The sequence below is a fragment of the Pararge aegeria genome, chromosome 2 (genome assembly GCF_905163445.1).
Source record: "Pararge aegeria chromosome 2, ilParAegt1.1, whole genome shotgun sequence".
Classification (NCBI taxonomy): Eukaryota; Metazoa; Arthropoda; class Insecta; order Lepidoptera; family Nymphalidae; genus Pararge; species Pararge aegeria.
In genome coordinates this window covers 8,436,787-8,464,697 of record NC_053181.1, presented here as the reverse complement: position 1 = coordinate 8,464,697, position 27,911 = coordinate 8,436,787, and the positions used below count along the sequence as shown (strand labels likewise).

Below are 27,911 nucleotides of genomic sequence, written 5' to 3'. Positions count from 1 at the left end.
GCTTGTCTGGCGCGCGCATTGCACGTCCAGTCGACCACTACTTAAAAGATCGAATCAGCGACTCAACAAACGATTCTAAAGCTACGTTTGTAGCGATGCGTCGATTTTAGTTCTTACTTAACTTATACATTCCTAAAGTGATATTTAAAGTGATATTTTTTATTTAATAAAGTAGAATAGATAGTGTAGAAATCAAGATGTACAAATATATATTTTATTTTGCCGTTTTATTTTGCCATGGGTAAGTTTTTAACTGTATTTCAAAAATATTAGTAAGTATAACATGTCTTATTTATATAATATATCACACTTTTTCGTTGTTCTTACACATTTTAAAACATGTCGCTCGCACATCTGTATGACGGTTCAGACGGACATTACTCCTTTTATTTAAAATTCTAATTTGTATGTCTACATTTTTAAAACGTAAGTTTCAAGATGGCAAATCATTAAAATCTGGGTTTATGTATCAGAGTCAATTCTAAGAATACATAGAATATTATGATAAAATATAACTTACCTAGGTACAATGAGTTTTCACCAAATCCTTAAAAACCTGAGTTGGAGTAACTATCAGAGTCGATTCTAAGAATGCTTACGTAGAATATTATGTTAAATATTACTGAAATGATAAAACACGTAGGAATTCAAGAGCGAGAATTGTCTCTATGTATACCTTCCTTTTACCTACATAAAATTGCCTAGAATACCTCGGTCTGGTTCTTATTTTTACGTGAACCTGTTCACTTAACTTCCAATATTATGATGGTGGATGGTGATGGTGTGATTTGAATAGTTTTTTGTTAAATTCCAAAAAGATCGTAGTTTCAGAATTAAAAATTCCAGCGCATCTTGGGTACCATGCCCATAAGTGAACAGATAGACGGTTAATCTTTATTTTAAATATTAATTTTAGTCTGTAATTATTATTACTTGTAGCTTAAAATCTTGAGAAAAAAAAACCATAAACTATAAATAAGTTACAATAACTTGTCATTTACTTTACTGAACAGTGGTAATTTGTTTATTTCCTACGCTTTGATCAATAATAGGTATACGAGTACCTACTAGATGCGCTATCAGTGAAGTGACCGTGGGAAATAAGATGTCACTCACGAATCGGGAGCCTATTTTCGTTAGTTTCCTTATTACATTCGTGATTAACGTGATATCAATAAAATGACGGAGTATTTTAATTTAAGTGAGAAAATAATATTCAATATTCAAATAACCAACAAATAATGTACACAAATTTTGCTAGATTTTGTATGTCTTGATCGAAGTTGTCGGATCAAAGATTATGCAAATTCTGCATTCTATTATAAGCAAATCAAAAATATGAATTTACAGCGAACATTCAAATAAATCTTATTTCGGATTTTTTTTTAATTAATCTGCGATGTCTTTCTATAATCCTAAAAGCAATAATTTTAATCATAACAAAAGCCTAAATATGGATATTTAGCTGGAGAAATCAACCTTCATTTAAGTGTGATGAACTGAATTTCCTACGTCGCTTCCAAATACTTAATGCAACCCTTAGGATATTTTATTATGTTAACTCTAGCCTGAGTTAATAAAGTGTATAAGTTAATAAGTTCGTTAGTAAAAATGTCATTTGTGGGCAAGCGAAAGAGGTGTTTCAGATTTTATGTGCAACATGTAAACCAGCGTGGTTTACATTACTCATGTTCTGAATAAACAATCCGTATTTATTTTATAAACTAAAAGTCGACTAGTACTATATCTATACTATACCTAAAAACATCAACGGCTCGATTGATGTTAAAGCTTACCTCCGTTTATTTATGTTTTTCACGCTCGGAAATCCGAAAAAGTAAATCCGTAACATGACTAAATCCGTGAGATTACTTTACGGCTTAGTTTATTATTAGGATTCAATGAAAGGAAAACTGATTTGATTTCATATTAATGACCAAAAGTACCTAATATTGTTTTTGTTTACTAGTTTACTCGTTGAGGAGTTACGAGTAAGTCTGAATATTTACGACTGACGAACTCTTCTGGGACTAAATCTTCTCGTTCTTACGTACAAAACAAATCAAGTTTAAATCAGTTACATTGTCTACTTAATGGAATTTCTAAAAGCTTCTAAAACCTATACTTTAACGCGAAATAACATCGCTAAAATATCGTTTCCGAAAATTATGATACTTATTATATATATTATATTAGGCATGTGCGATTTAAATATCTGTTGAACATAATATACGTTGTGACATTTCGCAGTGTGGACTTACCCTAGGATCGGTTAGGTATTCGAATTAATAGTTGTCATACCAGTTTTCGTTTAATAAGATTAATCTTTTTGTCCCTAAAATAGTTGGTGTGATTTAGCTGCATTCGCTGCAATAAAACAATAATTTGCATGTAGATAAGTTGAAACTTGATAAAATTATGAACGTGCTGTTTGTAACCAGGCTTAAAAGACTTAAGATTTTTAAATAGTACTTTAAAATGATGTCATGGAAAAATTTGCTAGGAATATCTTAAAATACCTTTAAACCTTTATACTATTTTCTTGCTTTCTGAAATGTTTACTTTCTGTTTATATAATGACTTGATTCCATTTGACCTCCGAATCCCATTAAGGGTTAAGTATCGTCAGATTAGGTAAGATTATTCCGTTAGTTACTTAAGATTTTCAAGAGCGCGCGACCATGACCAGATATCGCCGTAAATGTATGTAGGTAGGCATGCATTTGCCATACTGTAATAGGTATTTGGTACTTTACATTGAAAAATATATCTTTAAATCTAATAATCGCTGATCGGGGAAATAGTGTTCCTCCATTAGGGATACATTTTTGTGTAAGTTACAAAATTTTTAATAAGTAAAGGGATTACCGTGGACATTTTGTTTCTCTAGAAGTATCTACAGACACCTATAAAGTGTGCTTGGCTCAGACTTATCTTTCGAGTTAGAGCGGTTTTTTTAATGTGTAAAATCTTAATGATTATGAGAACTCCTTCGCAATTAATGCGTTATATTAGAACAAATTTGATCACGATAAAAAAAAACCATAAAGCGAAGTTTCGGTTCACTCACTTCAGATTGTAGAGTTTTATTAAGAAGAGTAGATTGCCCGGTAAACTTTGAACGTACAATATAAAAAACTACATCTTTTAAGAATCCCTGTCCCTTTGAGGTTCTCCCAATGTTTTCATTAATAAACCGCAAAAAGGTTCAATTCAGTTCAGCCGTGTTCGAATTTTTTTGTGACACTACTACACGCACGAAAACTTTTCCTTTTCTGGAGAAAATTATAGCAACTTATAAATGGGAAAGTGTTTGTTTGTTTGTTATCTATGTTCGTCTCAAACGATGACACGATCTGACGAAATTTGACACACATCATCATCTGCTGGTAAAAGTTATTCGCGGGATTTAAAAAGTAACCTTTGTTGGCTTGACTGTCGTCGTTCTCACTGTGGGGGAGACCCAAACCCTGTAGTGGGCCCGTAATGGGTTGATATATTGGCTTGACTGCTTAATTTATCGTGGTTAAATTTTCATAAAAATAGTTTGCATCGTAGAGACTGCCACAAGATACATTTTATCCCAAGAAAGCGGAGAATTTCCTGCGAAATTTAATAAATCCAAAATTAACGCGAATAAAGTCGTAGGCAACGGCTAGTGGATATAAAATAATTAATGTGTAGTTGTTAAGGTCGCTAACCAGCATGTGAGTAGTGTGGAAGGTCTGAGTGCTAAATACCTTTCTACAATTAGGCGAAAGCCTGCCTCATATGCTCTCTAGTGGTTAGCGTGTCTACGCATCACGATGACCTAGGTTCGAATGCCGGTTCGGGCTTAAAATTGTTAGGTATTGAGCTTTTCCGACCAAAAATCTCAGTAAGTAGGTACCAGCTAAGAGTTAAAGCGGTTAGGTTAGCACGTTAAAATAACAGCCCCGGCCCTCCAACCTGCATTGGAACAACGTGCTGGATGTTGCTAAGAAAACTCCCTCTCCTAAGCGAGAGAAGACTTCTGCCCAGTGTGGTGGGATGATAATTCTAATTGTGGATAGTCGATGAGGCTTTTTGTTGGTCCGTTTCAGAACGTTTCGTATGGGACAAATTCACTGATTAAATATTATCGTCAGAGGAATTGGTGCATATATTATTATGTATATCCTACGTAAGTTATGTGAGGACAATAATAACTTAAACGTTTAAGTTTGCAATTATCTTATAAAATAAAATTTATGTAATTATTTCCTTTTAAAATTAACTCATACCTGTTATACAGTTTTTTATTGGCATTAAAGGATAAAGTTATAAAAACAAGTTTATTTGACAAGGTAAATCCCCGGTAAAATGAACGATATCATTTTGTAAGGCATGTAGCGTTATTATATAATTATATTCCATAAATATATTATAATACTAGCTGACCCGCGCAACTTCGTCTGCACCAAATCGTTTTAATATCTTAAAAAACCCTAGAAACTAATTGCAGCGCTACCAGTTTTATTTCCAAACGATGTTATTCGCGGCTCATCGTTGTCGCCGTTAGTGTTATGCTATACCCGTCGCAACTTCTAAGCGATGTGTTCAATTTGAATATTTAAAAAATGAATTTGCAGGTATATAATCAAACTTGATATTTATATTATATTATTTCTTTCGCATTTATAATATAAGTAGGATGGTACGCATGCATTCGATCGTTGTCTCATATGTCTTGCGACTTCCTGTTATCAGTGAAGAGTTATGTTCTTTATCTCCGAGAATATTTATCAGATCTCCATTAAAATTAGGCAATACATGCTTGATAGTATACACTTTGAAATAAAAAAAGATTGATTAAAATCGGTTCAAATTCAACGGAAGAAAAATTGATAAAAAATTTCATCCCGTTTCCCGGAGGAAACTTATTGTTTATTGGGATAAAAAGTATCCTATGTGTTGACCCGGAATACCTCCTACCACTATGCCAAATTTTATTTAAATCCGTTCAGTAGTTTTCACGTGATGAAAGACAGACAGACAGTGTTCACGTCACGACAGACAGACAGACAGACAAAAATTAAATAAAAATCTGTTTTGGACTCAGTATCGATTATAAAGCATCCCCCGATTAAAATTTTCAAAATATATTAAATGTACACAAATCTTCCAATTACAGTTTTATTTTAAGTATAGATATGAAGTAACTTTTGCTAGAAATTTCCTTTTGTTCAAATACCTTCAGAGGGAAAAACTTAAATTGTAATAGTTTTTAAACGACTTCCAGAAAAGGAGGAGGTTCTCAATTCAGTTGTTTTTTTTATGATTGTTATGAACTCTGTCATTTAAAAAAAAGCAAGCATTTGGAAGCATCCGGCTCCGCTTTCATCTCTCACAAGATAGAAAAATGAATTTTAAAATGTAAAATGTAAATTTTTGATATTGGAAAAGAGCAACTGCTGAGTTTCTTGCCGGCTTCTTCTCTGTAGAATCTGCCTTCCGAACCGTTGGTAGAGTCACTATACACAGACAGACTTGACGTTTCAAAAGTGCTTATATTAGGCCTACTTGAAATAAATGAATTTAGATTTTTTTTTAATTTGAAAACCCTATTTGAAAAATGTGATCCCATTTTTATCAAGACAAGATCTGTTGAAAGGATCCTGTAGAAATTGAGGGAAATTCTTCAAATAATATAAGGACACCTAAAATGACACCGATTTGAGTATTTTTTAAAGTACCATGAGCATTGATATCGAAATCCATTTGGTCAAGTAGAACTGATTATCATCAGTTCTACTTGACCACGTATGGTCATGACCACGGATGGTCACCGGAACAAAACAATAAGTATAACATTGGTTGCGTTTCGATTATTGTATGTACTTAGTAGGTAAGCAATTTGTGCTTTGGTTATTGAGGTTATTGAGCAGTTGAAATTCGGCTATAATTAATTAGCTATGATTGCAAACTTATCCCCTAAAAAGCGTATTTACTTTCCGTTCTATTATATAAAAATGAATACGAAGTATATGATCTATACATAGTAAATTTGTAAGATGAACACCGACTTAAGGTGTTAAATCATATCGTATTACCTTAAGATAATTTCGTACTTCGGTACAATAAATACGTATATCATAAAAATAGTAAAAACATCATTGATACATATTGATTTGTTTCAATTTAAGTAACTTCGTTGTTCCAGTCATAGTCTTTATATTATCTTTATTTCTATAAAGGACTGACGTCTATGGACGCAACATTGTTCAAGACAATTGCTTAATCGAAATTGCTATTGGTGGTGCTATATGTGGGACATATGGATAGGACGCCTGACTATTAAAAAAAGTTATAGTCTGAATACCGCGAGACAGTCACACTTTTACAATACAAAGGGATTCGGATGAATCGTTTCCGATTGATTGTCTTTCATTTTAAAAACAAATTAGTTCCAAATTAGCTTGATGTAGAGCTAACTGCAAACCATTCGAGCGGACCAACTATTCTATCTTTCACACTATACGAGAGTGGAGGCATGTACCTTCTCAGCAGTGAGGAATTAAGGCTGATAGTGATATCGATGATGAACCGAAATTTAAAACAACAAATCCTACACTTGGCTGCCTGTATTTGAATAGTTATAAGAGACTAAATCCTTTTAAATGCTAGAATTAAAATAATTTATGTCAGGCTTTTTATTGTTTTTTCTTATTAACATATTTTTTTGTGATAAAAATTGGTACAGGACATGACTGTTTGCTAATTAATGTTGCCTTTGAATTATAGTTACACAGATTAAATTTTCGAACTTTTTGTCCCTCTATCCGTACCTATAGCGTGTACATAATGACATTTAATTTTAGTTTAGTATTTTTTTAGGATATTTCATTATGAACCTTATTGCTAGCAAAAAAAAAATACCAAAAAAACATACCAAAGACGGTACATGTCTAAAAGCATAATTCAAAAGTCGTGAAACTTAAGTCAAATCTGCATTTGGCCAGCTAGGTGTACTACGTTTTCATTCTAAGAGAAGAGCCATGGCCTGTAGCGGGCCGAAAATGGGTGGAAAGTGATGATAATGATGAAATTGAATCGTTGATCTGTTGATAACGGATTACAATATGGTTTATTTATTTTGTGCGTAAGACGATTTGGCTAAATAGTTTCAGCGGGACAGCGCCTTTACGCCGGGAATTCCCTTTTGCCTCCGGCCCTAGGTTTAAATAAATAAATATATATACATATAAGCGGAATAGTTACTCGAAACTTATGTCACAATCCTCTTAGTTTTGCTCTAGATACCTTTAGGGTTAACAAGTAACTAGAAACAAAATATGGCGTATGTTGGTTCTAGCTCTCGCGGAAACCCGCGAAAAAATTTGAAATGGTAAACTAATTTTAGGTTTTTTTCTCGTAGACCGGGAAAACATAAAAATAACGCTTGTTGGTTCCTTTGTCAGAACATTGAGTATAGGCATACCACGTCTAACTACCACATCTAATATTTTATGTACTCATCCGCGTTAATTTCAAATCATTCAACTCTCGCGGGAACTCGCGACTATAACTAAACAGGTAAACAAATCTCAGGATTTTTCTTGTAGACACGCGTTAGTGACGCTTTTGCATGGCACTTTAGTCGTTTTTACCGCGTGTAACTAATAATGTAATAAAATATTCAAGAAACAATAATTATCAGACCGAGGAACACATTACCCTTATTGGCGTCGCGTCGTGCAGTTCGGTTTAATCTTATCTATTAATACCAACTCAAACAGGTGTATTCAACTTAATTAAATTTAAATACGTACCTACATATACATACATATATTATGTATATTGGTAATTTATACATTATTGTTGTATACGTAGTTAGTAGGTAATTAACTGAGGATAACAAACTTCTTTATCGCTTAAACATCGTTCTAAAGCCTTGCCCTCTTCTTAGACAATAACTTATTTAATCGCTGATAGCGAATCATGACTGTAGACTTTACAGAATAGGTACCTACCTAATGCCTATACTAACCGTACTATAAAGGCCCTATTAATAAACGAGACATAACGCCTGAACAGTTATGTAGTGTTTCACGCTCTTTTGAAGATTTTTGAAGATGCTGTCAGTTAAAGTATGACAAAATACTGCATTTTTTCCCGGAAAAGCTCCAGGATAACGTTACCGGGGGATTTAAAAAAACTCTTAGTCCCATTTATACAACTTCCAGTTCAACCGATCTTGCCACTTTTATCCCGGGAAAACAAATAGTTCCCGCTGATATTTAAATAAACCGAACAAAACCGCGGATGAAGTCGTGGGCAGTAGCTAATTTCGATATGAAAGGTAAAAGTGTTTAGATAAGTAGGAACTGTTAGATAGGCACTTTAATCAACTTATATAGTGTACTAGCTGTAATCTGCTATTTCACACGCGTCAACTACGGGTCAGGGCGTAATGCTACATAGTCTAAAAAGGTGGAAAAAAAGATTTTTAAAGTACTGTTAGTTCCGGACATACTCGAACAAACTGTTTAGTTTTATACTATACTTAGATTTTAAAGATAGCTAGACAGCTTTATAATAGATTTAGGTTCTACGGGATAAAAAATTTACCCGCTGGAACCTTCAATCATACATAATTTGAAGCCAATTCTATTATTTAAACAAAATTACAGTCCCGGGGACCTATTTACCTGACCTTTTTTTAATTTACATTCCCTTATTTGCCACCCACGGGAAGAGCGATATTCTAATCTGCCGACAGCATGCGGGATACGTTGACACGTACCTACTCGTTTCTTATTTGATTACATAGAGAAATTCCGAGTTTAGCTCTCTCTATCGCCCAATGAGTGACTCAGTGTTTTCTTATGGGGCTAATTGTTAGCGACAATTTTCGGTGCCGTAAGTGATCACTGGCAATATTATTATCTCATAATAATTTTTAAAATCTCACCCACCATGCCCATATAATAATAATAATAATAACGTTTAATTCAGATAAAAATCCATCCATCCATACAACAATAACAATTATATTATTTACTATATTATAAACTAAAATTGGCCAAACATATAAATAATAAAAAATTAGGAATCTCCTAACTAAGGCAAATACCCTCTTGAGCACCTGGTGTGTGAGTGTGCAACAACCCAGTGCTCCATAAAGGGATTTACCCATTTATTGGTCAATATTATCAAAATATTGATGGAGCTTCCACGCATTCTGCTCATCATTGATGCAGATCTTTTTCTCATGATTGCGTAGAAGCCATCAACATGATTCTCCGCAAACATTTGTGATGCACTGCAGAAGCGCGGCAGCCCCAACAATACTCTGAAGCCATTATTGTATTGTATACGTAGGTCGTTATAAGCCCTCTGTGTATATGACATCCACAAGCTGCACGTATAAAATGTTTGACAATATGCTCTGAATAGTGTAAGCTTCACTTCCCTTGTACACCGTGTAAACTTGTGAAAAACTTTCATATGCATGCGCCTAGCCAGCCAGCGATAAATTTCTCTATTACACGAAACAATTGATAAAAAAATTCTATTTATTTACCTTTACAATAGGCATGATGACTAAGTTTGTTGATGTAAATTGTAAACTATATTTAAAAAAAAACGTCATAGGTAAATTAGAGTAAGTCCTTGTTCTATGACTAAAGATTATTGATTTTGGTATTGATAACAAACAAACTTACCAACTGATAGCTTGAAATCAAAATACTTGAAATAGGAAGAGATTCAAGCCATACGAGTACAAACTTATGTTTATGTAGACGTGACGTCATAATTTAGATTTCGGCTATTTACCTTTAACAACCAAAGTTATTAAAATGTAATTAATTTAATATATTATCACAATAAATGATTGACTATACTATTCCTCTCACAATTCAAAGTGCCTGGGAATATGTTTTGAATTTATTATACGGAAGAAAATAAATGCTTTGTTGAACTAATTGTATAACTTAAATAATAATCAGGAATTTAAATCAATTTAACTGACAATTGAATATAATGTTTGAAATATTGTAACCTTAACTCGCAAACGTGTGTCACACGACACTTATTTTATTTCCCGCCTATGTATGTAAGGCGACAGTAGAAGGTTTTCCTCACGGAAATAATATCACAAACTCTCGTACCTACCAATGCCACCTCGCTGTGTACTACTTGTACTTGCTAATTATATCCAAAATGTTATGCTAAACTGTCAACTAATATAGACGCTATGATATACCTACTCTATTTTTTCTAACTTGTCTTGTTATGTAAAGAATCGTTTAATTATATTCTAGTGTAAATAATGTTAGTTTTAAAAATAGAAAAATATATAATAATTTTAGTAGCAGTAGAGACTTTTGTGACAGAGCTTGCTGTGTTCCGGTCTGAAGATTTTTTATAATGGCATGTATTTTTCTATTACTCTCTAAAATTTTTATTACTTTTGCCTAAAAAGTAATTAAAATATCTATTATATAATAAGAGAAGTAAGGAAAATGGACTATACATAATATGTGTTGAGGGTTCCCATTGAAGTGAAATATGAGCAGGATGTATTCACTTTCGTATTTCAGAAAGTGCGAAGTGGGTTGTTTGCTTGAGTCCAAAGCAGAGATATCGTTTTCATACTATCCTTCGTAGCAAACGGACAAGTCTTTGGAAGGTAAATATGTAAATTTAGGATAGAGACTTATGTACTTACTATCGAATTGGTACTATTGATAAAAAAGTAGTTAGTTTTAAAACGCCAATGCCAATAAATATTATAAGTCGTAGTTGGGTAGGTACACAAACCTCTGAAAAAATAATGATATTGGAAGGTCTTAGAGTAGTGCTGATACAGTCGCCCGTGGGCATGGATAACATTTTGGCGGGATTGGCCGGTTCACAGATACTTAGATGCTATCTATCGTTTTCATAAATTTCTGTAAGGAAACGGACAGCATTATTTAGACCTGTCAATTCAGGTCAGTTAAGATATTACAAGTTATTCACATCATTTTCTTTACAGATTTCAAGTGAACAGTTGGAGGGCTTATATTTTTTTTTTTTTTTTTTTATATGCTTGTACCACAGAATAAGGAAAATACAGAAACCGTATACACGACTAATATTGAAGCATCGAAAACTAATCTACTATAGTAGTGTTTCTCGGACACGCGGTTGGTCACTTTATACCATTAATGTTCTAAATGTTTACCATAAAACTTTGTGATCTAACAACATTCCGTAGGTATGAATTGAGATGTGCTCGGGGCGGTTTCGCTGTTTTTGCACAATGTCCGGTTAAGGGTTCTGTATGTTCTTAAATCTGTGGCTTAAACATTTTTTATTTTTCTGTAAAATATCGCATTTGATATAAATATAACATATGCCTAGACGTGGGGAAAAAAAATAAAAGTAAATCGATGCGATCTAAAGTCGTAGAAACCCAATACGCGTCCTTAGTTTGCATTTTACATCTATTAATATCGACTGGTCTCAAAATTTTAAGGTTAAGTACTCGTAGGTAGCGCGCTATGAAGATAATGATTTTGTTAAGTATCTTAATAACTAAGTGTTCTTTGATGTAGCTACAAGACATAATTAGACATAATTAGCGTTTCCATTAGGCATGGACAAAGAGCCCATGATCGATAGACCTACATCCTCAGCCTATTAAGAGCATGACATGGCCGGATTTGATTTTAGATCGTTGCAAACCTACGTTGCGACCTAAAATGCTACGTGGCCGCTCTGTGTACATTCCTATTTTCACAGTCTTTTGCAATTTTTTGTTGTTTAAATAAAATTATACATATATTTTGAGGTCGTCACTTCCCTGGCGCAGCGGTGAGCGCTTTGGTTTTAAGTAGGATTTCCCTGGTTCGATCCTCAGCAGGGGCAATTTGGGAATTTATGTTTTTTTTTATATTTTCTCTGCTCTGGTCTGAGGAGGTTTCGGCCGTGGCTTGTTACCAATAAAGACGAAGATGTAGTGTTCCGGTACTATGTCACGCAGTCACTTAGGTGAAGGTAAATGTATGGTTTTAATATAACTGCCATACCCGGGTTTGCCAATTACCATCTTAGATTGCATCATCACTTACCAGCAGGTGAGATTCAGACAAGGGCTAACTTGTAGTGAAATGAAAACAAAAACCATTAAATATAAAAATAATTATTAACCTCCTATATATTTAGAATATTTTTTTTTAATGAATAACTCAAGTTGCGTTATAGATAACTTTGTAAGTTTTATCTATAAAGGAAATTATATATACTTAATCAGCAACTAGTTAAACTCAGCATAAAGGCTGAAGATTTCTATCGAAATACACAGAGTATACAGAGTATATCACAAGGACTTGATTTTAGCAAGATACATTAGTTAACTTTATTGTACCAAAAAAGAGAAACAATACAAGAAAATAAAGACAACGTATAGATGGTGTTAACGTGCAAAGGCGGTTTTATCATTTATCAATTAAAGCTAAGTTCTCATGTAAAAGAACCTAGTTCAGGCGGTCAAGGGCTCTACCACAGAATAGATAATAGTACCAACGTAGCTCTACCTCTATAATCATTGTGGAAAATTATTCTGTTGATAGCTAATTTAATCAGCAGTTATTTATTCATCTGCCTTGAACTAGTAAATTCAGAGTGAATATATTATGATGTTACTATTATTTTCATTAATAACAATAACTGGCATAATAATTGGATTTACAAAATGTACTCCATCAATAGCGATTTACAGTCAAATAATTCAGTTAAAAAAAAAAACAAAATTCATTTATTTCAAGTAGGCCTAATATAAGCACCTTTGAAACGTCAAGTCTGTCTGTGTGTAGTGACTTTACCACCGGTTCGGAAGGCAGATTCTACCGAGAAGAAGCCAGCAAGAAACTCAGCAGTTGCCCTTTTCCAATATCAACAATTTACATTTTAGATTTTAAAATTCATTTTTCTATCTTGTGATAGATGAAAGCGGAGCCGGATGTTTTTAAGCAACCTTGTCATTAAGAGATTCATCAATTGTATAATAACCTCGCTGTAATAAATGTGTTTTAACTCATTCTTTAAACTTATGCATTGGTAGGTCCAAAATTACCTTATAAACTATAGTGATCGCATTAGATGTTAGTTGCAGCACACAGCACGCTACTGCCCGTTCTTCGTTCTATTCCCCTCGGGCAGAAAAGGGGTGGTGATAACTGCCATTAAAAACATGACGTCATCATCATATTTTTTAACACATCCCACTTCTGGGCACAGGCTGCTACTCTCCTAGAGCTCAGACCCACCATGCTTTTCCGGGTTGGTGGGCTTTCGCGTTTATTATTACAAGTGTAACATATTCAATATTCAAAACTCATTAATTTCAAGACATCATAGACCTACTGTATAAGTACTTTTGAAAAGATAATAACCTATGCGTTTGTAAATCTATCCTTTGATACTCTCCGTCCTTGCAACTAGCTCTATGTAAATAAATTGTATTGGTTGCTTATTTAGGGCGTGAACTAATGACATAAAAACACAGAAATTATGGAGTAAGGAAATTTATCATGAGTAGTTTTGTAAACTGACAAAAGTGATACCTCTGAACTTTAAATTCCGAAGTGATAACGGAAATATTTATATGTTATATTATACCTACTTCCCATTTTATTTAAAGTCTGTTCTACTTTTGTGCCCTCGTTACGTATTTTTTTTTAGGAGATTATGTACCTATCCAACAAGAACTATGAACCTTGTACCTTAAACCTTGTACATATATCATATCTTGCGCGATTAGGTGAACAATTTGTCAAAATGACCTCAGTTCTAAAGATGTGTGTGTCTAAATTAAAATGGATTAAATCAACTACATTTTACACAAAAAACACAGTAGGTATATTCCCTTCATTTTTATTGTTAGGTAACTGAATATTTTATTCCAACGGCCAACTGGCGCAGTGGGCAGCGACCCTGCTTTCTGAGTCCAAGAAAATGTTTGTGTGATGAACATAAGTGTTTTCCAGTGTCTGGGTGTTTACCTGTATATTATAAGTATTTATGTATATTATTCATAAAAATATTCATCAGTCATCTTAGTTCCCATAATACAAGCTACGCTTACTTTGGGGCTAGATGTCGATGTGTGTATTGTCGTAGTATATTTATTTATTATTTATTTATTTATTATTCGAAACGAGAAACTTTACATGCCTCATCGGCTGACTACAAAATATTTTAATTTAGAGATCTTGCAGCATCGACCACGAGTCACGTGCCTATTTTAGTTTTAAAGACCACTTCACTCTATTGTTAACACATTTAGGCTTAACGATCTATTCACAATACACGACGGACATGCTTATTGACCAGAACCATTGAGAAATGGAGTTCATTTCATGTTAAAATACGTCCTTGCTAAAGGACGCGACTGACACAATTGTTGAAGGATAATTGATTCAAGTTAGCTCAATCTTACATACACCCATCCAAAGACCATTAACCTCCAACTTCGGGACACAGGCCGCTACTCTCATAGAGCTCAGACCCACCATGCTTTTCCAATGCGGGTTGGTGGGCTTTCACGATTATTATAACAAGTGTAACATAGTCAAAAATTCAATATTCAAAACTTATTTATCTCTCCGAAACATGGTCGCTAACTATGGGCCTCATAAGAAGGCTCAGAGTCACTCAGCGGGCGATGAAGAGAGCTATGCTCGGAGTATCTCTACGTGATAAAATCAGAAATGTGGAGATCCGTAAAAGAACAAGAGTTACCGACATAGCTCAACGTGGCAATGGGCGGGGCACATAGTTCGGAGGAGGGATGGACGTTGGGGTCCCAAGGTGCTGGAATGGCAGCCCCGCACTGGTAAACGCAGCGTTGGTCGTCCCCCGACGAGGTGGACGGACGACATTAGGCGCGTCGCAGGTAGCCGCTGGATTCAAGCGGCACAAAACCGTGGAATTTGGAACTCCCTACAAAAGACCTATGTCCAGCAGTGGACGTCTAACGGTTGATATGATTAGCTTATATTGCTGAGACTTTAAATTAGTTTTGCATTTGTAAGAAAAGAGTTTACCTAACTCTTTATATCAATCGCGTGTCTGCTGGTGGGAATCGTTGGAAAGTTTTTAGTTAATATATAGAACGTTAAATTAATAATTGAAACCACAAAGAAAAAATAAAAATACTTATGTAAATTAATAATATTATTAATAATTTTATTAGTTTACACTGCCAAGGTTTATTTATGTCATTTCATTTTAAGCATACTTATTTATTATTATAGAATTATTTCCTTTATTAAGTGGCAAAAAATTGTTAATTAGCAACAACAGTTAAAATAATTCTCAAGAAAAATCAAGTTCAGTTTTACTTATACTTTATGTATTTACCATACAAACAAAAGGTAGATATGTGTTATGGTACTGAATTTTAGGAACTGCTAAGTTCTTTATAGCTTAAAAAACTGGCATTGACAAACAAACATACAGACTGACAAGACGTAACTGTAAGATGCCTGGACTGTTAAAAACATGATTTACAAATTGCTATTTTGTGGTTTATAGTAACAGATTTGCAAAGTAATTTGTGGACTTGATTACGTCAATAGATGTAGGTAATACGGAATAATAAAAATATCTATTCACACTTATCATTTATTATTTTTCTTTTTTTTTTTAAATTATTAACAATGCTTAAGAATAAATTAAAAAACACTATTAAAAATTTATAAAAAAAAAACTTCCACCCTCCGCTTGCGGGGCGTTTGAATGCCCAAGCAACCGGTGGTCAGGGCTCAAGAGTGAGAAACCTCCTCACAATACGCGCCGTTTCAAGGACTACTGCCTTCTGTATCCGACCCTTGATCCAACAACCAAGCGAAAGCTTCTTGAGATGTTGGTCGAAGCTTTTCGCGAGAAGACCATTGACTGAAACGACTATCGGAACAACAACGGTCGACTCAACATTCCACATGGCGGTAATCTCGTGAGCAAGGTCCAAGTATTTAGATACTTTTTCCTTTTCAGCTTTCACCAGATTATCGTCATGTGGAATAGTTATGTCAACAATTATTGCACGGCGCACTGATCGATCGACTAGCACTATATCAGGTCTATTAGCTGTAATATACCTGTCAGTGATAATCGTTCGATCCCAGTAGAGCAATGCACTGCTATTTTCAAGAACTGACACTGGGTCGTACCTATAGTAAGGCATCTCAAAATCGATAAGGCCAAACCGAAGAGCAAGTTGTTGATGAACTATCCTGGCTACTTGATTATGTCTGTGCAAGTATTCGCCGTTAGCAAGATGAGAACACCCGGAAACTATATGCCTGAGGGACTCCCCAGGACGATGACACGCACGACATATGTCTAGAGTGCCATCTTTCATAATGTGTTTCCGGTAGTTTCTCGTCTTGATGACTTCGTCCATAATTGCACAGACAAAACCCTCGGTTTCCCCAAATAGGTCACCGAACTGTAACCAGGATACAGATGCGATTTGATCTACATCTGGTCCCGACAGGGCCTTGTAGAATCTGCCATGCAACTCCTTACTCCTCCATACCGCCACACGATCTGAGTTGCTAAGTACTTTTGGCTTGCGCCAGTTCTCTTTGCCAAGGAATAGTGGAGTAAGACCCTTATCTACTGCAACGACATCCTTACACATACCCATATTCACACTTTATTATTAAAAACTAATATTGATAAATCTGTGACTCGTATAAATATATCCTCTTGTAATACCCACCTTGACAAAAAATCTTAACATAGCAAAGTGTTTCTTACCAAAAGTATATTAGCATATTTAAATAAGTGTTGTACCTACACTACCAATATAATATGCATTGAAGTTTGTTATAGTAGGTATATCGATTAATACGTTTTCAAAGTGTTGTATTAGAATATAAGTCAACAATATCTTAATACAAAATCTACTAGAAAATTATTATTCTTGGGGTTTATAAAATTGATTTTAATGGATTATAGTGTTTTAGTTAAAACTAGTAACTAAAATGAGGTATTTATGCATTATTGCTTTTTTAAACTGCCTTCATAAAAAGGAGGAGGTTATCAAGTCCGTTTTTTTTTGTTTTTTCCGGACCGATCATTTCGTATACTTACTTTGTTTATTACTAACCGATTTGATTTTTTTTGTCTAAATCGGTACCTATAACTAATTCCCAAGTAGTTCCATTGTTATCAGTTGAAGATTGGTGTGAAGTAAACTTACAATTCATTTTTTTTAATTTATCAAATACGGTAAAGTTAAGTGAATAGCGAAAGTTTTGACATTATCATCTCTCTATATTATGCATAATAGGAACTAGCGATGCTGGCGTAGGACTGTTTTAGGTATAGGACTATTTTATACAGTAAATTAGTTATAATTAATAATATATTAGAAAAGTAGGTACCGACTACCTACTCGTCAACCACGTTTCTATAAAGGTCCACTTATTAATGAAGAATACCTAAGCCTTTCGATTAAGAATGTGTGTGGTATTTGTTAATCAATGGAATATTTGTCGTTTCACAGATATGCCGAAATATTGAATTTGGCGGGAGGCACTAAGTCCAATTATACATTCCCGAAAGGCTTCCTATTTGGAGTCTCTACCGCAGCTATACAAATTGAAGGGGGCTGGGACGAGGATGGTAATGTATTAATTCAATTAATTAATTTTTGAGGCTTTTCCTATACTTTTTTTATTGCAATAATTGAGGGAAGTATTAGAAGCCCAACAAGCCTATGAACAGAGCAACACTTCGAAGGGCACCTGAGGGACATGTCCTGAACGGCCAAGGCCTCATGCACCTATAATTACACCGGCAACCACGCCTTTCCGATCGGAACATAGCAATGCTACTTGGCGACAGCAATGTTTCTTTGCGGCAGAAATAAGCCTTACTTTAGTACTTCCCAACTTGTCACGAAAAGTATTAGGTACTAAAGCCCTGCACGGCAAGATTAGGCCAGGCGTAAAATTTTTTACCCTCGTTTATATTCATTGACAAGGTGTCGAATTTAATGGTCCTACCATAGCACGGCTACAGGGGAAAGGAGTTTACCCCCGTTTGACACGTATATTATTTGGATGTTATTTCCACTCGTGCTTGGAGACTGTATGAAACTGGATATATATTTTGTCATTTCCTCCAGCGCTGAGGTGTTATAAAGTGGGAGGTTATGAAGTGACGGGGGTATCGGACGTGGCTAGTTACCGCCCTAAAGACATTATATGTTATACAGCGTTCTGGTACGATGCCTCGTAGGAACTGATTCAGGATAAAATAAAAAGCTCAGGGCTTTAAGTTTAAATAAATCTTCTGTCGTATTTGTAACAAATAATTAAAACAGCCTATTTATATAATATGCACTTTAGGAAGAAGGTTTCACAATATTTACAAAACTAATTCGGGTTTTTATATTTTGTGATTGTTACATAGTTTAGGTACTTTCTTATTGCAGGAAGTTCAGTTTCATAATTATTTGAGCGCCGGATTAGAAGAGAATATTTAGGATTAAAGTGCTCGTGTATGAACCCTTTAGGTTCAATGTATTAAGTAAAAACCTCGAGATTGAATGAGAAGAATGCGCTTCAAGCCTTACAGCATCCATACTTCCATGCTAATATTATAAATGCTTTGGTTGTTCGTCTTAACTTTACGCCCGAACTAACCAACCAATAGAATAGATTTTTGGCATAGAGTTAGTTGAAAGGTTGGAGAGTAACATAAGTTTTTTATTCAAGGAAAACAATCGCTTCTCACGGGAATTGTAAAAAACCGTAATAAAAGCGGACGAAGATAGGGGGCAACAGAATGTAATAAATTAATGTTATATATTTTTTGCAGGTAAAACGGAGAGTATATGGGACCGCTTAGTGCGCGTCGATAAAAACTTCACCAAAGACGGTTCCACTCCTGACGTGGCAGCTGATTCCTATCACTTGTATAAAAGGGACGCCGAAATGATCCGAGAGCTAGGTGTGGACATTTACAGATTCTCGATATCATGGCCCAGGATATTACCGACTGGTTTAGCAAACAAAGTTAATCCACTGGGTATACAGTATTATAAAAATCTCATAAACGAATTAGAGAAGTACAACATAACTCCAATGGTGACCATATATCACTGGGACTTGCCTCAGAAATTGCAGGACATCGGTGGCTGGACTAACTCTCACATAGTCGACTATTTCACCGATTATGCTAACGTACTATTTGAGAACTTTGCCGATAAAGTGAAGTTCTGGATCACTTTCAACGAGCCGATGCAGACTTGCCTGGAGGGTTATGGGAACACTTACAGAGCTCCGGCGCTAAATCGCCATGGCGTTGCTGAGTATTTGTGTACTCACAATCTGTTGAAAGCCCACGCAAGTGCATACCATTTGTTCGACAAACAGTATCGTCCACTGTACGGAGGTAGGTGGCATTTTTTATTTAATAATAGGTAGCTTTATATATGAGTAGATAAAACATTAGCTCATACCTGAGCACATATTTGATAAAACGATGATTGATGGAATTCTAGGGTTTATGAATTATTAATGCCAATCGATTACTTCTACTTCTTTATTTTTCAAATGGTAATCTACATTGTGAACACCCGATATATTGCAATAACTGTGTTTATAAAAATATATATGTAAAAGAATATGTGTTTAAATAAAACTGAGTAGGTGCATAACTGGGGATTCCTGTAATTAATTATGTTTTATGTTTGACGAGAAAAATAAGCAAGACTTCATATCAAAATAATATAAAGGGATTTATTAATTATAATAAATACCACTATAATATCTAAGAGCAATAAAACATGACCATTTTACTAAACATATTAATCATAGGATATTGTAAGTCATTATTTTTATTGTAACTTATTATCATAGTGCATCGTTATAATTGTCAAATACTTCTACTTTTTCAAGAGATTTAAGTAGGTATTCATAACCATTAACACGAATAAATATACAAGTTTTTCTTCTTTTACCTTTTCTTCATAAAAATAATAGGGCATTTGCAATTTAGATTTTATTATAATGATATTTAATAGCAGACGTCGTCGGCGAACAAAAAAAATAATGATTTGAAGATCATCGCGCTGCAGTATTTGACAAAGCTCTCAAAGTCAAAAGGTGTTGACTTTGGAATGGTTTTATTGCGTGCTAAGATCTGCTTATGTTAATTGGACAAAAACAGGTTCATTTGGCGTGCCCCAGAGGTCACGGTCCAAAATGGGATAAACATCTATAAATTTTCTTTTAGCTTCTTGTAGTAGCACTTTTAAATGGCAGTTCTTAGAACTTTAAAATTGTAGGATATAGGGATCCTAGAAAGGATCTACAACATTGATTGGTCTTACTCCCTCGTTGGCGTATTGTGGCCGACTAGCCGACGCGAAGCCGCCGCCGCGCGCCTTTTCGACCACCTAGTCAACGATTCGATGAAGGCGAAACGAAGTTTCATTTAAAATGGTGTTGAGCCCATAAATGACCAAAGGCCTTAAGATTACCCTACCCCTCTGCTTCGTTAACTACTTTTTTTTTTTAATTTGCAGGAAAAATCGGCATGTCATTGGACTCTAATTGGGCAGAACCTAAAACCGATTCTCCGAGGGACAGAGAAGCGGCAGAGCTTTACCTAAGGACTCATGTAAGTTTTAACGATGTATTTCAATTAAAGTTAGCTAGGTAATTGATAAAAATTTGTTACCAGGCTTAGTTACCGTAATTTCAGATTAAGTTACGTTAGAATTTAGAGCAGTTTTTAGCATTATTGCAAAAGGGCTTTATATTAAAGTTTTCTGTTGTTGTCATCATTAAATCAAAACTATTTTTTTTAATTTTGAATAGGAATAGCCAGTTCGGCTTACTTTCGCTCATAAATAAATAATATCAAAACCAGGACTTATAAGTTGCAGTTAATTTAATAGAATTTAATTTGACTAAGTATCCGTTATAAAATACGTAATAATCACAGGACATTGGCAGTTCTTGCGTAGGAATTTCGACACGCCACTGCTTTTTTATGTCGCTTGTATCCCAGCGACTCCCTGCAACACCATTTATATCAGCGGTCCGCCTCGTGAAGCTTACCGCAACACCGCTTTCCTGATCCTATCCTCAATAAAATCCTAATATACTTTAACTGCAAAGAATTAACCACATACAGAAACCGTGTACCTGACTGTGAAGCATCAAAAACCACTCCACTTTAGTAGTGTTTCTCGAACAGGCGGTTAGTCACTTCATTACATTTAGCAGTTGACAGTTATTATTTTATTAAATTTGATTAATTATAACATTTAGTCAGCGACACGTGCGCCAGGCGTTTTCTCTTTTTTCGGACAAAATGGACAGCAATAATGTCTGAACGGGGTTCTGTATGTTCTTAATTCTATGTTTAACTGCTTTTTTAGTTGGGTTGGTACGCGCACCCTGTCTATTCAGCAGAAGGGAACTATCCTCTAGAATTGATAAAGCTCGTGGATGAGAAAAGCAGACAGCAGAACTACAGTCGCTCCCGATTGCCCAAGTTCACTCCAGAAGAGGTCGCATACATACGCGGTACCGCAGATTTCTTTGGCCTCAATCACTACACAACCTACCTGCTAAGTATGGCAGACGGCGAAGTTGGAAGAATACCCTCGCATGAAAACGATGTTGGTATCGTTAGAGTGCAAGATCCTAAATGGCCGTCCAGGAGTTCTTCCTCGTGGCTTAAGGTAAATACCATTCTGTTATCCCTACTTTACGACACCCTGCTAACATTAAAAAATATCATCATCAACGCTCAACCACCTGTTGGACATAAGCCTTTCTCAGAGCGCGCCCGCACACACGACCTCAGCGTCAGCTCAGAGACACTCAACGTACGATGGAGAGAGCTGCGTTAGAAGTATCTCTTCGTGATCAAATCAGAAATGGTGATTCGTAGAAGAACGTTACTGATATACATCGATGGACGTTAGGGTTCCAAGGTGCTGGAATGGCGACCCCGCACCGGTAAACGCAGCTTTGGTCGGCTCCTAACGAGGTGAACAGACGACATCAAACGAGTCCCTGGGAGGCGCTGGAAACTAGCGGCCCTGGACCGTGGATTTTGGAACTCCCTACGAAAGACCTAGTCCAGTAGTGGATGATGATGAATCATCATGGCCCTCATAATTTTATTGGCTTAGGTCTTTAACGAATCCCGGAGGTCGATATGTACCTCATTGGGTGTCATCTATCTAAAATATATGATGTTCTATGATGGAGAATATTAACATAACAGTTTGTGACGAGCTTGTGTAACACATAATACCTATATATTCTTATAAGAATGTAGTTTTGCCCTAATAATATCACAAGGCAATTTTGTATGTGCTGAGAACGCTGAGAAAACATCTCACTCGCTGGGAATATAAGAAAAGATATGTATACTTAGATGTCAACGATATCATCTAACAAATGTCGTTTTATTTCTTAGAAGAAATATACTAGGGTCCCATGACACTCTTTGTAATGCATTATGTAGTAAACATTCGATATGGAAGCTGTACTGAATCATGGTATCAGCCGTTTCCTTATTTTCATTGTTATTGAATTAAATACGGTGTCTCCTGATGACGTGCACAACGTCATCTTTTGTTCATATATTTTCGACAGCTTAGTGGTTAGGACTTCGGCCTTGATTACCAACACGCATATTTCGGAGTATAAGCGTTTAAAAAAAACACTGTAACAGAAGAGTCGATATTAACAAATTACATTGACTTTGTTTTAATCTTAACTCAATACTTAAACAAGTACTTTATTATTACCCTCCAGTTTAACTTGTCCAATGCCAACAAATCGATGGTTAAATAAATAAAATTAATCAATTGGTAAATAGTATAAAAAATATCTAAGAAGCACCTTGCAGCGAGTGCAACTCTCGCGATGCGGCGACTATAACAGTTCTAGTCTTTCTAAAATATTCGAAAAGGTTGTTGGTTGGTTGTTGTTTTATTTATCAAACAAAACTGAAAACATTTTGAATATTGTCTTGAGATGTAATTGTAAAAAAACCTGTAAATCGAATACAGAATCGAATTCGAATTTTTGCGTTGTCTTAAAATTCATAACCATCTGATTCAGGCAGCGGTTGTGAGACGCGCGAGGTTATTATTTTGTTGCTAGGTCAATTGTATGAATAGATTGTAGTTTGTGATTGTATCGACGGCTTACGCGTCAATGCTAACGTTGCAAGTTGCAACTATTCAAGTAAACAAGCATTCAGTTTTACCACCATTTTAACATATAAGATTTTACCAGTCTAACATTACAAACGCGAAACGGTGTTTGCTTATTTGTTGTGTATATGTCTTATCCATTGCACCGATCTTGAGTATTCCGTGAAAATAGAGGTTCTACGGTAGATATTAAAAAGTATTGTATATAGTTCATATCATCGGCTCAATCGCTAAACCGTTTTTGTCTTATATAATACTTTTATCTCGAAAACAAAAGGGATTCTTACGATTTTAACTAATATATTTAAGTTAAATGATTTTTTTATTGTACAGTTTAAAAATTGGTTATCTTAAAGCTAAGATTTTAATATCAAAAATAAATGGATACTATAAATAATGAATGCCCTACCGACTGCGGAAGGAAAACCTGCCTTACAGAGGGTATTTCACAAATATACTATATATAAAAAAGAGTACGACTAGGGTAGACCTCAGAAAAAGTTAAGTTTTCCTAGCATGTAATAACATGTTTACATTATTATTATTATTGAATGAGTCTATGTTTGATCTTTTGATCTTTCTCTGTAATACACGTTGAGCATCCTTCCCGATTTTTTGGCGAGTGAGTTTGGCTGCTGCCCTATTCAGTATCCTTCCGAATTTTACTTGCTCGTTCGACTTCTACCCTAGTAACTTTATCAACAACTTGCACAAAACGTTTTCTTTGTACAACATTTTATGCTCCATTCTTTTATGTGAAGATTCGTCGCCCAGTGTTGATTTTCGTATTTTTAATTACGAACTTATTTTCTCTAGGTTGTTCCCTTTGGCTTCAGACGCCTTCTGAAATGGATAACCACAACTTACAATAACGTGCCGATCATAGTAACTGAGAACGGCTATGCAGACTTTAGTGGTGTAGAGGACACAGCGAGAGTCTCGTATTACTGCCACTACCTGAACTCCTTGCTGCACGCCATACACGAAGACAAGAGTAACGTACAAGGATACTTTGCTTGGAGTTTGATGGACAACTGGGAATGGGACGACGGCTTTGTGTAAGTACTAAGAAGCTGAGTATTCTAAAGTATTGACAACGTGTTTCGTAATTACGAGGAGATTCGAATATGGCTAGAGACAATTTGGGGATTTTTAATTTCTGAATTTTATCTGGTCTGTTCTGGTTCGAGGCTGTGGCTAGTTACTACTCTAACAAAGACTTGCCACCAATTGATGTAGCGTACGGGTACGATGCCACTCAGGACCAATTTGGTACAATATAATTAATTGAATAAATCATCATCATCATCAACCCATTACCAAGCAAACAAGTAATCAAGTAGTCAACAAGTAGTCAAGTGTGGATTGATATACTTCATACGCCATTGAGAACATTATGGATAACTCACAGGCATGAAGGTTTCCTCACGATTATTTTCCTTCAACGTTAAAGCAAGTGATATTTAAATTGAAATTAAAATTAATTTCATCGATAAAAAAATGCTCGTGTTGAATTCCTTACCACGGGGAGATGCAGTGAAGGTCGAACTCTTACCGACTAAACCCACGGTGTTCCAACTTGTCGTCTGGTTGCTGGGTCACGGGAACACTTTCGCACACAGCCGCAACCGGTTTAATATAACTGTCGTAACCTTAACTGGTTAGCCCACTACCATTTGAGACTGCTTCACTTCTTGCAGTCAAGGGCAAGGGGACTTCAAAAACATATTTGTTGTCGTCTCAGATAATTCAAGAACTTTTTTGGATAAACAGTCCGCGACATCAGTAGATATTTATCAGATCGTATCAGATATTATTGTTTCTATACTTGTGTTTACAAGCTGATACAAATGTATCGATAAATGATAAATTTTAAATAAAAAAATATCTGATGCGTTAACATGTTGTTACAAAATGATAACTACTCAAGTATAAAGATAAATATTTTGTAAAATGTACTAAGCTTATTTTTATGATTAAAATCAAGATGTAGTCAAATCAAAGCCAGATATATATTATTTTTGAAAAGTAGTTCCATCGCCTCCGATTTACATTCTCGTTAAAGGGGACTTAAATAAAAATTATTACAAAATAGTTCCATCCCATCTTTATTTGCTAATAGGGACACTGGGATTTAGGGAAAAATATTTTAGTCCCCATACCTTTTACATATACGGGGACCATTACTTTAGGGCTGATCTCTCATAGAAAAGTTATATTATACGTATTATTACCTTTATGACGAAGCTAAAAATCAGTAGTAGTAGTATATATTTAAAGGATTTTGCAACCATATCTGGTCTCGGAAATATAGATTTATTTGTATCCGTTCCGCTCCTTCTGATAAAGTTTTGTTAATAATATTATGATTACGAAATTGAGTTTGCTTGTTTATCTGTGTTTGTCATCTAACTATGCTAGGCACGACCACTTCACTGATCTTGTTGAAATTTAGCATGTATGTAGCACGTATTCTGGAGATGGATATAAAGTAACCTTGGCTATAACCAGGGAATATCCGGAAATATTCAAACAAAAGCCTTCTTACATATGCACGGCAAAGCAGCTTAACCGATCTTGGCGAACTTATGCATAGGGATTGCTTTGACTGCTCGGCTAGCGTGGGCAGGAGACATTTTCTCCTCGGGGAAAGGACAAAGTTTATCTTCTGCTAAAGCCACCACTATATAAGTATAAGGGTACGGGTGGATGATATCCAAATAATTCACGTGTAATATCAAGCGGGGTAAACTTCTCCTTAACAGGTTAGCCCACTACCATTTAATTGTGATGCTGTGCTTTTGCGCGTGGATGGTGGGACATTTTATCCCCTATCAGTGGATTTAATCGGGGGATAAAATGTTTGTCTCCTGTCTATGCTAGCCGTGCTGTAAGATGCGCGCTACAAGATAAATGTATACACTTTTTGTAGTCATATGTAATATATATACGACCAGAAAATGTAGACATAGTCAACTCATAGAGCGCATGTTAGCCTTACTGGAGAAGCGCGGATAGTTTTTATCTTGAAATAAAACAAATTTACTCTCAAATCATGTTTAATTTCACTCATCGTCATGTTTGTAAATGCAATTGCAGGTCCCGCTTCGGTCTTTACTTGGTCGATTTCAACAGTCCAAACAAGACGCGGACGCCGAAGCATTCGGCGAAGTTATACGCGAAGGTAGTCTCCTCGCGAGGATTGCCGCCGGACTATGACCCCGAGGACTTCACTGCATTCTCCGGCGCCTCGATACTTGTCCCGACAATCATCCCTATGTTACCCCTCTATAGGCTACTTATATGACGCGTCACGTCACTAAGTACGTATGTAAAACTATCATTACATTAATTATTCAATATCTTAACTTTCATTTTAACTTGATCCCTAATAGACTGAGACGGTGGGGAAGTTTTCCTGTGGATCGGGTTCATGAAAGGCAATTGTTATTGTGACTTAATACTGGCAATTGACAGGAATAGATACAACAACAGAAGGGTAGCGATAAACATTATTTATATTATATTATCGAAATAAAATTACACTTTTAGTTATTACTGATTGTTTTATTTAACCGAATCGCATAGTTTATAGGCACTAACGAAATAAATATATAGTTTTACTTAACAGTTTTAAAATGTATAAGACATATGATGTTTTAAAAACGATTGAAAAGATCATGTGATATTTTCAAACGTCTTTTCGAGAATCATAAACTTTAATATATTTATGGTAAAATATTCTTTCTGCTTATTTTAAACCCGTTCATACTATGGACGGGTGTAAAATAATATCGTATCCATACTATCGATCGACGTTAAAGTAGGTATGTAAGTAGTAAATATTAAACTGAGGTGTGCAGCTTCTTACTAAAGGTACAAATTTTTACATGTAATTATGTCATCAGAATATTTATATCAGTATATAAATATTCTGATTAAAACACAATCTTTAATATTAATTATAAGAAATAAATTTAAGTATAGTATTTAAGTAAGCTTAAGCTTATATAGACTACTAATCATTAAAACTTATATTTAGTACTATTTATAAAGTTTCAGTTCTTTGTACATATAATTATCCTAATGATATCATAGATAAATAATAAAAAGCTCCCTTCGTGTCAGTACTGAGCCACAGTGAACATTCCTTTAATGAACGCCATCCATAAGAAACCTCACCTACGTCCCTAAGGCAGCCTCGTATCTATGATTTTACCGAGCCGGGGCAAAACTTGGCAAAAGAACAGTGCCTAACCATTATATAAACTTTCTAGCAGAGACGAAATGATGTAGCATGCGTTCCAAAATGATAGGAATAATATTCTACAACACTTAATCGATGCTACCTGAATTGTTGTAATTTAAAACACATCAGATTTTCGCCGTCTTAAATTGCAACCCGGGGCATATTACCCGGTTTACCCCACCGAGATCCGGGGCTGCCCTAAGGCTGAATACCTAAGCTAGCGTTAATACTCAACAGTCATAAGTTTGCTAGCATTGTCCCTGGCAACATCCCTTCTTAGCTGAGCTTGGATACAGGCAAAGGATTTGCCCTTGGTTTCTGGAAGTACTGCCAGCATAAATAGCAGGCCTAATAATGAAAATATGGAGAAGCCCCAGAATACTGTGTAAATGCCCCAAGCGTCCTTCACGACCTGAAACCAAAAAAAAAACTGATATAAATAACTTG

General features: G+C 35.2%; 2 protein-coding genes across 2 annotated transcripts in view; one reads left to right on the top strand and one right to left on the bottom strand.

Annotated features, from left to right (window-relative positions):
- Positions 1-26,773, top strand: LOC120634635 (myrosinase 1-like). The gene is made up of 7 exons (XM_039905371.1): positions 1-241; positions 17,528-17,646; positions 18,847-19,422; positions 20,558-20,652; positions 21,419-21,724; positions 24,032-24,273; positions 26,315-26,773. Exons 1-7 carry the CDS (start codon positions 198-200, stop codon positions 26,520-26,522), a joined length of 1,590 nt encoding a protein of 529 aa, XP_039761305.1. The 5' UTR covers positions 1-197; the 3' UTR covers positions 26,523-26,773.
- LOC120634646 (facilitated trehalose transporter Tret1-like) overlaps positions 26,666-27,911 on the bottom strand; it is a 28,454-nt gene continuing 27,208 nt past the window's right edge. Inside the window, exon 4 of the mRNA XM_039905378.1 lies at positions 26,666-27,876. Within this exon, the coding sequence (XP_039761312.1) occupies positions 27,688-27,876 (189 nt within the window). The 3' untranslated portion in view covers positions 26,666-27,687. The remainder of the gene's footprint in view (positions 27,877-27,911) is intronic.

What these genes read in the sequence shown, in the direction of transcription:
- LOC120634635 (XM_039905371.1), top strand. Translation starts at nt 198, where the DNA reads ATGTACAAATATATATTTTATTTTGCCGTTTTATTTTGCCATGG. An exon ending in GCCGTTTTATTTTGCCATGG is followed by an intron (nt 242 to 17,527) that starts GTAAGTTTTTAA and finishes GTCGTTTCACAG; the next exon opens with ATATGCCGAAATATTGAATT. An exon ending in GTTCTTCCTCGTGGCTTAAG is followed by an intron (nt 21,725 to 24,031) that starts GTAAATACCATT and finishes TATTTTCTCTAG; the next exon opens with GTTGTTCCCTTTGGCTTCAG.